The sequence below is a fragment of the Chrysemys picta genome, chromosome 14 (genome assembly GCF_011386835.1).
Source record: "Chrysemys picta bellii isolate R12L10 chromosome 14, ASM1138683v2, whole genome shotgun sequence".
NCBI classification, from domain to species: Eukaryota; Metazoa; Chordata; order Testudines; family Emydidae; genus Chrysemys; species Chrysemys picta.
Window position 1 is genome coordinate 3,215,730 of NC_088804.1, and position 16,246 is coordinate 3,231,975.

The window sequence follows — 16,246 nt, forward strand, 5'->3', positions numbered from 1 at the left end:
GGCCTGATCCCAGAAAGTGCCGAGTGCCCTTCACTACTGTATAAAGTCAAGGCGAACAGAGGGAGCTTAGAACCGTGTAGGCCTGTGTCTTTTGAAGGGGCGTGAGAGGAGTATACAAGTAATGACTGGTGCAGAGACGGTAAATTGGGCATTACTATAGACCGTTTGCTGTAGTTCACATCGAAAGGGACAGTGCAATGGAAAGGCCCCAAATTTAAATCTTTTACATAGCTTGGCTGGGGTTTTCGGAAGCACCTAAGGATAGTCACTGGGAGTCAGGCACCTAACTCCCCTTTAGGTGCTTCACCTAACATGACTACCTGGAGGACTCATTGCCACCAGAAACCATAGAGACCAGGAGCTAAGTATGATTCCAAAAGATTAGATGTTTATATGAATAATGAGAGAGAATAAAAAAGAAAAGAATAAACCCTCATGATTCATTGCATAAGCCAAGAACTAACTGCCTGGGGATAGAAAGGAAACTTTCCTTATGGGCAAATGTTTCCATTGGCCATTATGGAGAGTACTCTGAAATATCTGGAACTGCCTCTCTTTGTAGATGAACCCTTGGTCTAAGCCACTATAGCAATTCCTTTGTCTCTAAGGCCTTGGCTACACTCGGGACTTCACTGTGTCGTGAAGAGAGCTCTCGCAGCGTTGTAAGTACTCCACCTCTCCGAGGGGAATAGCTTGCAGCGCTGCAGGCTCTGATTACACTGACGCTTTACAGCGCTGCACTCGCTGCGCTCGGGGGGGCGTTTTCACACCCCTGAGCGCAGCAAGTTGCAGCGCTGTACAGCGCCAGTGTAGCCAAGGCCTAAGTCTGTTTTATTCTTACAGAGTAACGATAACCACTGCATAATAAAGGCCCCAATTTGAGAAAGCAACCCTGTTCAGGAAAGTACTTAAGCACATGCTTAACTTTGAGCACATGCTTAAGTCCTCTCACACACTTAGAAAAAGCACCTCCTTAAGTGCTGTCCTGAACAGGAATCAACTGATGCATGTGGTTAAGTGCTTTTCTGAATTCAGTCCATTATGGGCCACTGTAGCCTCTGTACTAAAATCTACAAGGAAGGCCATATCAGCCATAAAATTGGGAGGCTGCAACTGGCGTGAAGGTAGACTTTTTCTACCAAATGTGAACAAGTATGGGCAAGTGGTTTCTGAATTATGACATGACACCCTAAAAATAGAGTTAAAAATAGAATTCCAAGAGGCTTCCTGGTTTTTACCACCACCTTCTAGCAAAAAAAAAAAGAGGGTAGAAAAGTGAGTGATAAAATGTAAAAAGCAACAGAGGGTCTTGTGGCACCTTTAAGACTAACAGATGTATTGGAGCATAAGCTTTCGTGGGTGAATACCCACTTCATCAGACCCATGCATCTGACAAAGTGGGCATTCACCCACAAAAGCTTATGCTCCAATACATCTGTTAGTCTTAAAGGTGCCACAGGACTCTCTATTGCTTTTTACAGATCCAGACTAACACGGCTACCCCTCTGATACTTGATAAAATGTAGTTTATTGAATTCATCTAGCTAAGAGCTAAAGCAAGTTTAATTAAATTTTAATTTAAAATGGCATTAACTTTTGAAATAGCGATGACAGAATGGCTTGTCATCACTGATGAGCATGAACTAGGGTGTCAAAGGACTGCTGAAAGCCTCAGCGGCCATTAACCAAAAGTAAGGCTGACATTTTCAAAGCAGTCCAAAGGGTGTGGGCTTTCTTTAAAATGAATGGAAGGTGTGCAGCTATCTCCTCTGGACTGCACTGGAAATCTTAACCTAGGTCTCCAACCCTTTTCTTTGCATTAGAATGTAGACCAATGGCTAGGGGCTTGGTCAATGGAGGAAGGTAAATTTTGCCATCAAGGCTGAAGTTAGCCAAATAAGTGGTTTGTAAAGTTAAGACACATTACAAAAAGAAGTGGGGAGAGGGAGCTTTTCACAGTTAGAATTTCCTGACCTTTTAGTGGTTGGTTTATTTTTCAAACTATGGTGATCTTGTAAAGATTTTACCCTTGGATTAATGATGTGTACTTTCAGCCTTAGCCGCGCTTTAATGATGTGAATTAATATGTCAGACCTTACCCTGATGGGAGCCCTGTGAATTGTGGGATCTTAACAATTTCTAAGGGAAAACTAAGCACTTCAGTAAGCTCATAAGTGCGCCCATTAAGTTGGCGTTTAATGCACAGCATTTGGCTTTCACTCAATTGCAGCAAACATCTGAGCTGTGCTAATAGAAAGCTTGCCATGCATAAGCACAATACACGATTGCGTGTCTTGTCGCTAAAGCTGCCTCAGGTTTAAATTTTGTCCAAGCTCTGCCCTGAACCTTTAACACACCTTTAGTAGGTCCCATTCTGGCCACCCAGACTTTTCCCCACTAGTGGAACATTGTGAGCAGTATGGCCAACAGCCTGCTATGCGCTCTACTGATGGTTGGTTTCAGGAGTGTGGGCCTTATTCTGCTCTCTGTTGCATTGATGTAACTCTGAGTTCAGTGGAATCACTCTAATTTTAGGCCAGTAAAACAGAAAGAAGAGCATGGGTCCTATGATCTTACATTATGCCAGAAACTGGGAATGGGCGACAGGGGATGGATCACTTAATTACCTGTTCTGTTCATTCCCTCTGGGGCACCTGGCATTGGCCACTGTCGGAGGACAGGATACGGGGCTAGATGGACCTTTGGTCTGACCCAGTCTGGCTGTTTTATGTTCTCATGTTATGCTTAATAATTCCCAACAGCTTGAGTCGGCTATAGCCCTTCTCAGAGTGCAGACTTTCACAAATCCTTCTCTCTTGCTGACCCTTCATGGCTGTGTTGCCTTGTGTTTTACTTGCAAGTGACGGGATGTCAGTTTTAGTTTGCTGCAAGTAATCCTGTGTGTTAGGGAGCTGGTCCAATACAGCCCGGGGTTTACCTGTGTGCTAGGGAGCTGGTCCAATACAGCCCGGGGTTTACCTGTGTGCTAGGGAGCTGGTCCAATACAGCCCGGGGTTTACCTGTGTGCTAGGGAGCTGGTCCAATACAGCCCGGGGTTTACCTGTGTGCTAGGGAGCTGGTCCAATACAGCCCGGGGTTTACCTGTGTGCTAGGGAGCTGGTCCAATACAGCCCGGGGTTTACCTGTGGCGTATCCGCCTGCAGCCTGCCACAGGCAGCAATTTTACAGATGGCTGCTATCCAAACAGGTGGTCATTCGACACTACAGCTGACTGCCAGAGGACGACTATTTATTCCCAAATGATTGAAACTGACACTATGTCCCCATCAACAGAGCCAGCAAGACCTTTGAGCCCGTGGAAATATTACTGATCGCAATGTTTTCCCCCTCGTCCTCCTTTTCCTTTTATATAATTTGGCTTGTGAGCAATGGCCTGTTAAATGTTGCTGCTAAAAGCACTTTTGCGAATGGTTTAAGTGAAGCATTTTAAAAAATATTAACCACTTCCCTGCTGAATGACATACCATGGACAGTCCAGTGCGATTTGACACAGCTAGGAACTCTAGGTGGCCTGTCTTCCTTACTGGATGTTCTGTAGAAAATGAATGACAGAACACTAAAGGTTAACGTCCTGGAAGGACTCATGCTACATTTGATTGCTCTGCTGGGGAAGAGCACACTAAAAACTTAGCTATGCTCTCAGGAGAGGTGTTTATCAACGCACACTCTCCAGGGACTCTCTCCTATGTGTTTTTTGTTCCCTTCAGTCTTCTCGATTAAAAAGGTATCTCCCCAAACAAAGTGCAAGTACAGTAGCAGAGCAGTGCTTCCCAACCGTATTCAAAGCCTGAAAGGCAAACACACGTTTTCCTAACAATTGCACGAACTATTGTTCCATTCGTAATGAGGCCTAGTATGAAAAAGATCTGTGTGAAAGATCCTGATGTCTTTAGAAAGGGATTTCACTAGCTCCCTAACAGTACTGCCGTTTCCAGAAGGGAAAGCCAGGCTGACAGCCCCCATCCTCTTCCTCCACACTGCCCCAAAATCCTGCTCTCCAGGAAGCACTGGAAATGAGCAAACCTGATGGCTCCAGGGCTGGGAAATGAGTTCTCAATGGTTTCCTTCTCACGCTCCTGCTTTCTCCAACATGTTGGCGGAAACAGCCACTGCAGATCTGCAATGGAGGCGAGTGAGCACCAGCAGCCGCTGGATGTTACTCTTAGGCAGTCTGATGGGGCTGGTATAGGAACCCATGCAGAGTACACTAGGCTTTGGTGGCAGTCTTTCCAGCTGAGTGGGACTAGATGTGGGTCACTCTGGGAGCAGCCAATGCCATTTCTTGAGTCAGATGTCATTCAGGGTGCTCTACAGAACAGACTGGAACTTTGTGTCTAAATAATATGCTTTGCCCTTTCATGAGTCACATAGCATCTTGTCACTAGGAGGAATTATTACTTATTTGATTTCAGTTTAGAAGTAGGTATGAGGGATTTACAGGTCTTGAACCCAGGTCTGTGGCTCCCTAGACAAGCATCAGATCACAGACATCATCTGACACCTCCACCAGCAGGGAGTGAGGGCTGGTGGACCTTAGCTCACCATAGGCACTGCCTATGAAGATCTCAATTGGAGGTGATGTCTGGCCTCTCCAATTGGCTCAGACTCATTATTTAAGCTGGAAGGAGGCACAGGACTTTGTCTGAGCAACTAAGTGAATCCCTGGGTGGCTGCTACATTGGACCCTACCTTCTCGCCTGACTCCTGAGCCCTGCCTTAATCCCGATTCTTGCATTCCTGTCCTGTCTTGTCCTTTCCCTCCTGCCTTGTTCCAGATTCCTGCTTCTGAGCCTCACCCCTGGCTACTGACGCTGGCTCTGACCCTTGGCTTAACTCCTGCCTCTGGCTGTGTCACTGACCCCTGGTTCCTGACTCCTGCTCTGACCACTAGGCCTGATCACCACTGCTCTGACCACTGGGTCTGACTGCCTATGACCTGGTCCATGACAGGAAGGTTGTTTGGTCCTGTGCAGTCTGTATCCTACAGCAAAAAGACTGGTGTAAACATTTAAACCATTAGCTGCTTTTAATGCTCTGGGAAGGTGACTTGGATAACGGATCACCATTCCACCCCACCCCTCCATGACCCTTGGGACTGATCCATGTGAGGGTAGAGAATATTGTCAGGATCACAGATATTCAGGAGAGACAATTACAGCTCAGGTGACATCATTAATATCCATTACTTATATAGCGCCATAATGTGCATGGCACTTCAGACACAAGTAAGACATGAACCCTGCTCCAAAGAGCTTAAAACCTAAGTGTCTGATTCACACTCACACCAGTGTAACTCTGATGGAGGTATTCCTCATTTACACCAGTGGTGAGTGTGTGACAGCAGAAGAAGTTAGAGGGAAGGATGGGAAAATGTTGAGAAGGGGTAAGATGGCGTGGCAACGGTCAAAGAGAAGAGAAGGGATCGGTGAATAGGTACAAGTGGAGAGCTGCAGAACAAATGCAGTTGGTTTGGTGGAACAAGGCAAACAGGGAGGTGGTTTTCTCTATCACCAGATAACCATTCTGAATGGATGATCTTCTTCACATGAAAATCACTCAAAATCCCAGGTCTCCTCCAGTCGTTCACCACCATTCTGTGTCCAAGGATTGAGAACAGTCTAGGAGAACAATGAGAGCTAGCTGGTCCCTTTCAACTTTCCCTGGTTTTGTTTCCCTCGGTTTCCTGGAGCAGAAGATTCATTTAGTGAGCGTTGGTGAAGGCCCAGTTGTCTACGTGGATCCTGCTCAGATAGATTTCGGCAATATCCAGGTTCTAAAGGATGCTTCCTGTACACTCCACCTCTCCAATCAGACCGTTATTCCTGCACCATTTTGGGCACAGATGGTAAGTGCATTGCGGGGCTATTTTATAATGAACATGTACTTGGAATGTATCGTCTCAACAGTCTGTGACTTGACTTTATATGTAGCATTCTCCTAAAATTATCTCAAAGAGAGAATGAAATGGGCATGACATAATTCCCGAAAGTGGCTGGCTGAGTCTGCTCTGAAGTGCACCTGAGTCACCCCATTAGTGTTAGTGGGATCTCATAGATGCAACTAAAAGCAGAATTTGGCACTTGATCTTCTTTATAACCTTTCTCTTGATAGGGAGTTTAGCTGTGCTAATCATGTTTATGTACCTATATGAGAGACATCTTATCTCTTTGTTCCTGAAAGGTAAGCACTTCCGCATAGATCCCCTCAACTGGGCCGCACACATTGACTTCTGGCTTGTGCTTCAAAATTTGCTTGCAAAGCTTTTAGCTGTATGGGAAACAGCATGCGAGGGATCATCCACAAATTACTAATGGGGAGGTGAGCTGGATGTTTAGTGGTGTTACTCCCACTGGGAGTTTTGGCAGCTCAGTTGCTGCACAGAAGCTACTTTGTTTATAAAGGGAGCTGTGTAGTTAAGTTACATAAATGCTGAGAATGCACTGCAGTATCTTTGTGTTTTGTGGCATTGCAGAATATTTCTGGGTCTTTGGGGAATGTTATAGGGAAAAGACAGTTCAATTTAGTGAGACTTTTTCAACCTGACAGGCTACACAGGTGTTCTAAAGTATTAAGTCAGACCCCTCCAGAGTCTGTCAGGGTCGGGATCCTTAGCCAGGAAGGGGGTCACGCTCTATGTTTGGAGTTTGCACCCCTCTGTCCATTGGTCTCTCCCCAGTTGGTGGCAGGTTGCTTCACAGTGATGCCATCTCTGCCGTGTCTCTCCTATCTCCCTATGTCAGGCACAGTTTTTCCTTATTACTTTTTTGGTGAGATGTCCTTTATGATTCTTGATCATCTGAAGAAATATTTTTCTTGCACTTCCTCATATTTCAGTTTCCACAGTACCTAGAGTTGTCTATGGGGCTATCTCCACTGCAGCCATGGTGTGATTTGCAACTGGTGTAGATGTACCAGCACTAGCTGTACTCTAGCTAGCACGCTAAAAATAGCAGTGAGGACATAGCAGGGTGAGCTTCACTGTGGGCTGCACAAACCCACCTGACTGCCCTGGGTACATACTGACTTGTGCAGCCCGTCCAGAAGCCCCTGCCATCAGATCCTCACTTCTGTTTTTACCAGGCTAGCTAGAGTACAGCTAGCAAGGGTACGTCTACACGAGCTGCCAATCACACCTGCGGCTGCAATATAGATGTACCTGTGATGGGGTGCAGGGGCTTGACCTGGTTCTGAGTGAACAGGGGAGTAAATTCAGCTCAGCTACCTCCTGAGCAGGTGTTGACGGGAAGGTTTGTAAGAGTGGCTGCGTGGGCTGCCGAAGGCGTGGAGGTCAAGGAGTCTTGTACCTGCTTGTGCCAGCCTGGGTTTGGCCTGAGGTGTTTCCTTGAGCTTAACCAGCATGGCATGCTCCCTGCTAGTGAAATGGATTGTGGAAATCCCTCTCTGTGTCCTTTATAGTTGGTGATCAGAACACTTTGTGATCCTCAGCTTTGATAACAGTGATGGCAGGAAGATTTGCACTGGACACTGGAACATGTCCCTTATGGCTGGTGGACGGTGCACTGGGTCTGTATTGTAGGAAAAGGGAAGATGAAAGATCTCATTTTTGCCCAATGGGCTAAAATCTGCTCTCAGATGTACTTTACACATGCAACTGAGAGCAGGCTTTGCACCACACCATCAGTTTAGCTGGTAGATCACCCATCATTGATTCACCTGTTCTGGTGTGATGAAAATGGTAGATACAAGCATGAGAGACAGATATGGAAATTTGGAAAAAAATAGGCAGCAACCCATAGTAGGTGCCTTTCCTTTCAGGATGACTGTCTGAACTTCTGAAGAAACCCAGTGCTTCATTTATTGGCTTAGGGGGTGCCCGTAGCTGCCATTTGGTTTCACTGCTTAGGTATTTCTGCAGGACAGACCGTTGTGATACCCCTTCTCCCCTTTAGTAGCAAATCATGAAACCCTGGATCTTTGAAGTCAAGCCTATTGATTGCAGCTCACACTTGTGAATCAATGGTTATTGATTGAAGTTAATGGAGCACTGAAGGTTCATCCACCTTGCTGGGCTCAGATGGGCAGCTCTGCTGAGTGAAAAAGATTGGATTTAGCAGCAAACAACAGCAGAAGATAAAGGCAGGTGATAGCGTTCAAAATGGAAAGAGAAAAGGCCTCCATGGATATGTCCATCTTCACCCTACTTGCTTTGGTCTTAATTAGTGTTAATTAATGCGAGTTGCTGTTCCTGTCCAGTCAGCCAGCTTTCCAGTAGCTTGTTTGCTATATGGGGAAGGAGGTCTGTAGCGGGGTGGTTACCCCGCTCCTGCCCTGAAGGGCTCAAAACAGCCCTGGGGGAAGGTTGTGGCTGGGAGCTGCTAAGCTGGGCTGATTGGGAAGCAGCTGCAGCTAGGCCACACCCCAATCAGGCCTCCGCTGGCCCTATATAAAAAAGCTGTGAGCCAGGGGCCAACAGTCTCTCTCTGCCTCAGAGAGAGAAAGGCCTGGGTGCAGGAGCTAGAGACAGAGTACCTGAGTGGCGCAGGGCTGGGGAAAGGCAGCGGAGCTGGGGAGCTCCAGCCTGGAAAGCCCCAGGCTGCGGCCTAGCATTGGCCTAAAAGGTACTGGGGGTTGCAGAGAGCAGCCCAGGGGTAGGCCAAGGCAGCAAATCCAAACCCAACTTTGCCAGTGATGAGTGGCCTATACTGCAGTCTGCCCCAGGGCGTGGGGGCTGGCTGGTGACTGGCAGTGGCCTTATTCTGAGGTGAGGTAGGGATAGTGGGTGGGGGTTCCCCAGGAAGGGGAGACCCTAGTACTGAGGGGTGTACTGCCAGGGGGCAATGCCCCAGATAAAAGGGCACTTGGGTCCAGGGAGGGCCAGAGGACAGGTGGATCGCTGGCCTGCAGAGGGTGCTCTGGAGCTGGAATGAGCTAATGCCTGGAGATGACCAGCAGGAGGCACCGCAGGGGTGAGTCTGCTCCTCTACAAGGTCTTCATGAAAACACACTGAAAAGTCTGATGATTGGAGATAATGTGGGTGTAGAATACACAACTACCCAAAACTATCCATAATGTACAAATCTACACAGTCCTGCTTAGAGCCTCTAAATTTCACCAGACCTGTCATGGGTGAATTGCTTTCAGCAACACTGACCTGTTTGCTGCAGAGTGTACTGCCCTGTTCCATCAAGATGAAAGGTGTGGTTGAAATCTCACTCTGCTGGGTCACTATGGGTGGGCAAGGACTCATCGATTCACTCAGCCAAGCATTTCTCCCCACAAACATTGTCACCAACATTAAAACTTATATGGACTGATGTCCCCAATGGAATTGCTCAGAGGTCCCGTGGATGCCTCCAAACAGCCTACGTGATGTCCTGTTTCCAGCTTTGAGGTTAGCCATAGACAGAGTTCAGGCTACAAGGGCCTCAAAAGTTGTGCATTCAGAGCGGGTGGTTGGAGGTAACAGTTTGTGTACTGTTGTCATGCATATGTACAAATTTGGGTCTTCAGGCACAAATTTAGAGGCCAGGTTCAGATCCCTTGAATATTGTGCCCTAAATGTTGGTAGCAACTCAACTAAAATAAATAACTAGGTGACTAATGATCAGGATTCCCTTTCTAGAGAAGCCCTTACTCTACTCCAGCATGGACACTCAGATCTGCCTGGTGTGCATAGGATGCTGAGTCACTTCCATCTGCAGATCAGTGAAGATGCAAAGCCTGTTTGTACCAAAACCACCAATCTAAAAGCAAAAAGTGTAAGTTGGCGTGTGAACGTATACATATTGCATCTGTTCGTGATGTAGGATCTGCTCTGCACGCACCATCAGGTGCACATCACCCCAGGCAGGGTAAGGAGGAGGGGGAGCTGTGGCCTGGCAGCCAGGAGGCAGCAGGCTGCCTGGGTGTGGGAAGCTCAAGACTCCCACTGTGGCAAGCCAGCTCCGCACCACCTGACCGCGTTTGCGTGCGGTTACGAGAGGAGACTTCCTACGCTGCTGCTGTAATTGCAAGCGCTGCCCTTCCTTGTAAACGCTTCACATGCTCCTTCCTCCAGCCATCGCCCTCCGAAGAGCCAGGAGTTCGAGTCCCTCTGCGGGGAATCCTGTATGCTGTGGTCAGTCTCCTGCTGACGATTGTCCTGGGACCCAGCAGGAGGCTGTGTTCTGTACCACTGCTCTGGTAGGGCTCAGTTCAGCTCAGTCAGCAGGAATGACTCGGCAGAAAGAACATTCTCCCCAGCAGAAGATATTACCTCACCCACCTTGTCTCTCGAATTTCCTGCGACCGACACGGCCACACCAACGCTGCCTACTGTGTGCTGACAGTGAACCCTTCGGTACTGCGCTGCCTTAAGTATTGCCACAGGAGATGAATCAAACAAGGAAACCTAGATAAAACGGCACCAGATCAATGAGAGGGATTTCATGCGACAGGGAGGGGGGAACTCTTTTGGGTGAAACAAAAGTAAACTTGGGCTCTGTTTTCCTCCTTCAAGTGAAGTTCAGAGGCATGGGCGCTGGGTGTGCCCAGGCACACCCTAATGCAGGGGTGGGCAAATGGCCCCACTCTACTGGCGCGGCACAGCAAGTCGCCGGCCTCTCCCCAGCCTTCTCCCCTCCCCTGGAGTCATGCTGCCGCGCGCAGCATTCTGAGGGGCAGGGCTGCCTGCTCCCACAGGGCAGTGTGTCTGGCTCCGTGCAGAGCAGAACATGCTGCTAGGAGCCTCATGGTAAGGGGCCTGGGGCCAGGGGGGTTGGATAAGGGGTGGGGGCAGTCAGGGGACAGGGAGCAGGGTGGGTTGGACAGGGGGTGGGATCCCAGGGGGGTGGTTAGGGGCAGGGGGTCTCTGGAGGGGGCAGTCAGGGAGCAGGGCAGTTTGGATGGGGCATGGGAGTCCCAGGATCTGTCAGGGGGTGGGAGGGTGGATAGGGGTCAGGGCAGTCAGGGGAAGGAGCAAGGAGGGTCCTGGGGGACAGTTAGGGTTGCGGGGGGGTCTCTGGAGGGGGTGGTCGGGGGACAAGGAGCTGGGGTGTGTGTGGATGAGTCAGGACTTCTGGGCAGGGCCTGTCAGGAGGCAGGGGTGTGGAGGGGGGTTGGGGCAGGCAGGGAGCAGAGGGGGGTTGTATGGGTCGGGAGTTCTGGGAGTCCTGTCAGGGGGCGGGGAGTGGTTGGATAGGCATGGGAGTCCCAGGGGTCTGGCTCGGTGCGGGGGTGTGGATAAGGGTTGGGGCAGTCAGGGGACAGGTAGAGGGTAGGGTCCTAGGGGGGCAGTCAGGGGACAAGGAGCAGGGAGGCTTAGATGGGGGTGGAGTTCTGGGGGGCAGGGGTCCCAGGAGGAGGTAGTCAGGGGACAAGGAGTGGGGGGCTGGGGGTTCTGAGGGGGGCAGTCAGGGGGTGGGAAGTAGGAGGGAGTGGATGGGGGTGGGGCTAGGGCAGGGCTCCCTGGGCGCACACCCTAATGAAATGTGCTGTGCCCGCCTATGGTGAAGTTTCAAAAAGAGATGTTGTAGCCAGAGATTAGCTAGCGCACTGGCAGGGCATGGGAGGCTGCACAAAACCAATAAACCAACCTTCCTTCCCTGCAGCAAAATCCCAACCAGCTGCATAGTGAGAAACCAGCATTGACACTCCACACCGAGCTCTGCTACCTCCGCTACCAGAGCTCTGGGAGTACCAGAGAGATTTAGTACAAATAATTCTTTGGAGAAATTCCAAAGCTCTTACTCAGTTTTTACTCTTGTGAAATCCCCCTTGATTTCAAAGTCCCTGGTGACTTCAAGGAGAGTTTTGACTGAGCGCTCGCCTACATGGCGAGGTCCTGGCAGCAAGCCAAGGTGTGAATCGACAGCACACCAGCTTGCTGTGCGGTAACACCCCACATGGGCACTGCTCAAGAAGTACTAAGCCAGGTTGCACAGCAGACTTTCACTATACTGTTGCAGTGTCCACATGGGATGTTACTGCACGGCAACCTAGTGTGCTGGAGATTCACCCCCCAGCTTGCCACATAGTAACTTTCCATGCAGACAAGCCCCGAGTAAAGACTTCAGGATTTGTCCCCAAAACAACAGTCTTCCAAGGAAAGAGATGCTCTCGTTGCCCTTTTCAGAACAATTCTGCATAGTGGGTTGGGGGCTGGACTAGACCAGGGGTTCTCAGACTTTTGAACTGGGGACCCCTTCACACAGCAAGATTCTGAGTGCAACCTCCCTTATACATTTAAAAACACTTGTTTGTATATTTAACACCATTATTAATGCTGGAGGCAAAGGGGGTTTGGGGTGGAGGCTGACAGCTCGTGACCCCCCCATGTAATAACCTTGTGACCCCTTGAGGGGTCCCAACCCCCAGTTTGAGAACCCCTGTACTAGATAAACTAATACATTCCCCCCCCCCATCTCTAATTTCTGTGATTCGATGGATGGCCACAACCAGTTGCTTTAGCACCTGGCAAATGAAAACATAAAGGAAACTGCATGTTAGGCCCAGAATGGGTGTGCTGGGTTGATACAAGGGCAGTCAGTAAACTCAGCGGCATCCTGCTGCTGGCCATAAATAAAGATGAATTTGGGGGTTTCTTGTTTTGTGTTTTGATACCTATGAATTTGAATATAGGGAGAGCATATCTAAAACGAGTGCAGTATTCCATTCATCCTTCCCCTCCCTCATCAGCCCGGTATCTGCAGGCCTGTGAGACAGCTGCTGTGGCGCTGAGCCCCCTGGCTTTCCGTATAACCCAAGTCACTTGGGTCCAGCAGCATGCCCTGTACAACTCCACACCGCTCCTGTGAGAGAAATGCCATACAGCACCTAACATTTCCCATCCTTAGCAGCCTCGCTTTCCCTAGCTATAGAAAATGTCTTTAAAGATAAAGGCAGCAAAGTCCTTTGAATTCAGTGGGAAGTTTCACTTCTTGGATAAAAAGGCTGAGAAACAGGTGAGGCTTAGCAGGGAAGGAGATGTATCCAGTGGTTATTTCTCTTCCTTTTTCCTGTCATTTTCTTTTCCTTTTTCCTTAAATGTTTGATGTTGCCACATTGACAAATGCAAAATGTTTGTATTGATTAATGAATGTGTTTTCTCCTACACTCCTGAAAGGGAAAGATTTATTAGCAAATGAGTCGTTCTCTGATCATTTCACACTCGTTCTTTGTCTGTTGCGCTATCTCCTTAGGGCTCTTTTATGTGCTTATTATTACTGATATCTCAGTGTTATGTAAGGTGCCTGTATATCCGGCCTATGGGATCAGCAAGGAAAGGACATAGAATCATAGAATATCAGGTTTGGAAGAGACCTCAGGAGGTCGTCTAGTCCAACCCCCTGCTCAAAGCAGGACCAAGTCCCAACTAAACCATCCCAGCCAGGGCTTTGTCAAGCTGGGCCTTAAAAACCTCTAAGGATGGAGATTCCACCACCTCCCTAGGTAACCCATTCTAGTGCTTCACCACCCTCCTAGTGAAATAATGTTTCTTAATATCCAACCTAGACCTCTCCCACTGCAACTTGTTCTGTCATCTGCTACCACTGAGAACAGCCGAGCGCCATTCTCTTTGGAACCCCCCTTCAGGTAGTTGAAGGCTGCTATCGAATCCCCCCTCACTCTTCTCTTCTGCAGACTAAATAACCCCAGTTCCGTCAGCCTCTCCTTGTAAGTCATGTGCCACGGCCCCGCTTGATGACAACTAGACATCGAGCCGTTGATCACTATCCATTGAGTCCGACAATCTAGCCAGCTTTTTATCCACCTTATAGTCCATTCATCCAATCCATACTTCTTTAACTTGCTGGCAAGAATAGTGTGGGAGACTGTATCAAAAGCTTTGCTAAAGTCAAGATATATTACATCCACGGCTTTCCCCATATCCACAGAGCCAGTTATCTCCTCACAGAAGGCAATCAGGTTGGTCAGGCATGACTTGCCCTTGGTGAATCCATGTTGACTGTTCCTGATCACCTTCCTTTCCTCCAAGTGCTTCAAAATGGATTCTTGAGGGACCTGCTCCATGATTTTGCTGGGGATTGAAGTGAGGCTGACTGGTCTGTAGTTCCTGGGTTTTCTTTCTTCCCTTTTTTAAATATGGGCACTATATTTGACTTTTTCATTTTGTCCAGGACCACCCCAAATCACCACAAGTATTCAAAGATAATGGCCAATGGCTCTGCAATCACTTCAGCCAACTCCCTCAGCACCCTTGGATGCATTAGATCTGGACCATGGACTTGTGCATGCCCAGCTTTTCTAAATAGTCCTTAACCTGTTCTTTCACCACTGAGGGCTGTTCACCTCCTTCCCATACTTTGTTGCCCAGTGCAGCAGTCTGGGAGCTGATGTCTGTGAAGACCGAGGCAAAAAAAGCATTGAGTACTTCAGCTTTTTCCACATGATCTGTCACTGTGTTGCCTCACCCATTCAGTAAGGGTCCCACACTTTCCCTGGCCACCTTCTTGTTGATAACATACCTGTAGAAACCCTTCTTGTTACCCTTCACATCCCTTGCTAGCTGCAACTCCAGTTGTGTTTTGGCCTTCCTGATTACACCCCTGCATGCTCGAGCAATATTTTTATACTCCTCCCTAGACATGCTCTACTAAGTCATTTTTTTTTAATTATCAGAAGCTGTCTTCTCCTCATTGCGATCGTAATAAAAACATAAGAGTGGCCATACCGGGTCAGACCAAAGGTCCATCTAGCCCAATCCTGTCTTCCAACAGTGGCCAATGACAGGTGCCTCAAAGAGAATAAACAGAACAGGTAATCATCAAGTGATCCATCCCCTGTCGCCCATTCCCAGCTTCCGGCAAAAAGAGGCTAGGGACACCATCCCTGCCCATCCTGGCTTATAGCCATTGATAAACTTAACCTCCATGAACTTATCTAGTTCTTTTTTTGAGCCCTGTTATAGTCTTGGCCTTCACAACATCCTCTGGCAAGGAGTTCCACAGGTTGACTGCATTGTGTGGAAAAATACTTCCTTTTGTTTCTTTTAAAACTGCTGCCTATTAATTTCATTGGGTGACCCTTGTTCGTGAGTTATGAGAAGGAGTAAATAACACTTCCTTATTTACTTTCTCCACACCAGTCATGATTTTATAAACCTCTTATCATATACCCCCTTGTCATCTCTTTTCCAAGCTGAAAAGTCAGTCTTATTAATCTCCTCTCATATGGAAGCCGCTCCATACCCCTAATAATTTTTGTTGCCCTTTTCTGAACCTTTTCAAATTCCAATATCTTTTTTTGAGATGGGGCGACCATATCTGTACACACTATTCAAGATGTGGGCGTACCATGGATTTATATAGAAGCAAAATGATATTTTCTGTCCTCTTTTCTATCCCTTTCTTAATGATTCCCAACATTCTGTTCACTTTTATGACTGCCGCTGCACGTTGAGTGGATGATTTCAGAGAACTATCCACAATGACTCCAAGATCTTTCTTGAGTGGTAACAGCTAATGTAGACCCCATCATTTTATATGTATAGTTGGGATTATGTTTTACAATGTGCATTACTTTGCATTTATCAATATTGAATTTCATCTGCCATTTTGTTGCCCAGTCACCCAGGTTTGAGAGGTCCTTTTGTAGCTCTTCGCAGTCTGCCTGGGACTTAACTATCTTGAGTAGTTTTGTATAATCTGCAAATTTTGCCACCTCACTGTTTACCCCTTTTTCCAGATCATTTATGAATATGTTGAATAGGACTGGTCCCAGTACAGACCCCTGGGGGACGCCACTATTTACCTCTCTCCATTCTGAAAACTGACCATTTATTCCTACCCTTTGTTTCCTATCTTTTAACCAGTTACCAATCCATGAGAGGACCTTCCCTCTGATCCCATGACTGCTTACTTTGCTTAAGAGCCTTTGGAGAGGGACCTTGTCAAAGGCTTTCTGAAAATCTAAGTCCACTATATCCACGGGATCCCCCTTACCCACATGCTTATTGACCCCCCTCAAAGAATTCTAATAGATTGGTGAGGCATGATTTCCCTTTACAAAAACCATGTTGACTTTTTCCCAACAAATTATGGTCATGTCTGTGTCTGACAATTTTATTCTTTAGTATAGTTTCAATCAGTTTGCCTGGTACTGAAGTCAGGTTTACCAGCCTGTAATTACCGGGATCACCTCTGGAGCCCTTTTTAAAAATTGGCATCATATTAGCTATCCCCCACTCATTTGGTACAGAAGCTGATTTAAATGATAGGTTACAAACTACAGTTAGTAGTTCTGCAATTTCACATTTGAGTTCCT

General features: G+C 47.7%; 1 protein-coding gene across 2 annotated transcripts in view; it reads left to right on the forward strand.

Moving 5' to 3' along the window:
* Window positions 1-16,246, forward strand: part of HYDIN (HYDIN axonemal central pair apparatus protein) — a 446,593-nt gene that overhangs the window by 218,125 nt on the left and 212,222 nt on the right. Inside the window, exon 18 of one of the 2 annotated variants that reach the window (XM_065567801.1) lies at window positions 5,714-5,866. In XM_065567801.1, the coding sequence (XP_065423873.1) occupies window positions 5,714-5,866 (153 nt within the window). Of the gene's footprint in view, window positions 1-5,713; window positions 5,867-6,500; window positions 8,949-16,246 lie in introns of those variants that run through there. The other variant, XM_065567802.1, reaches the window with a different exon arrangement.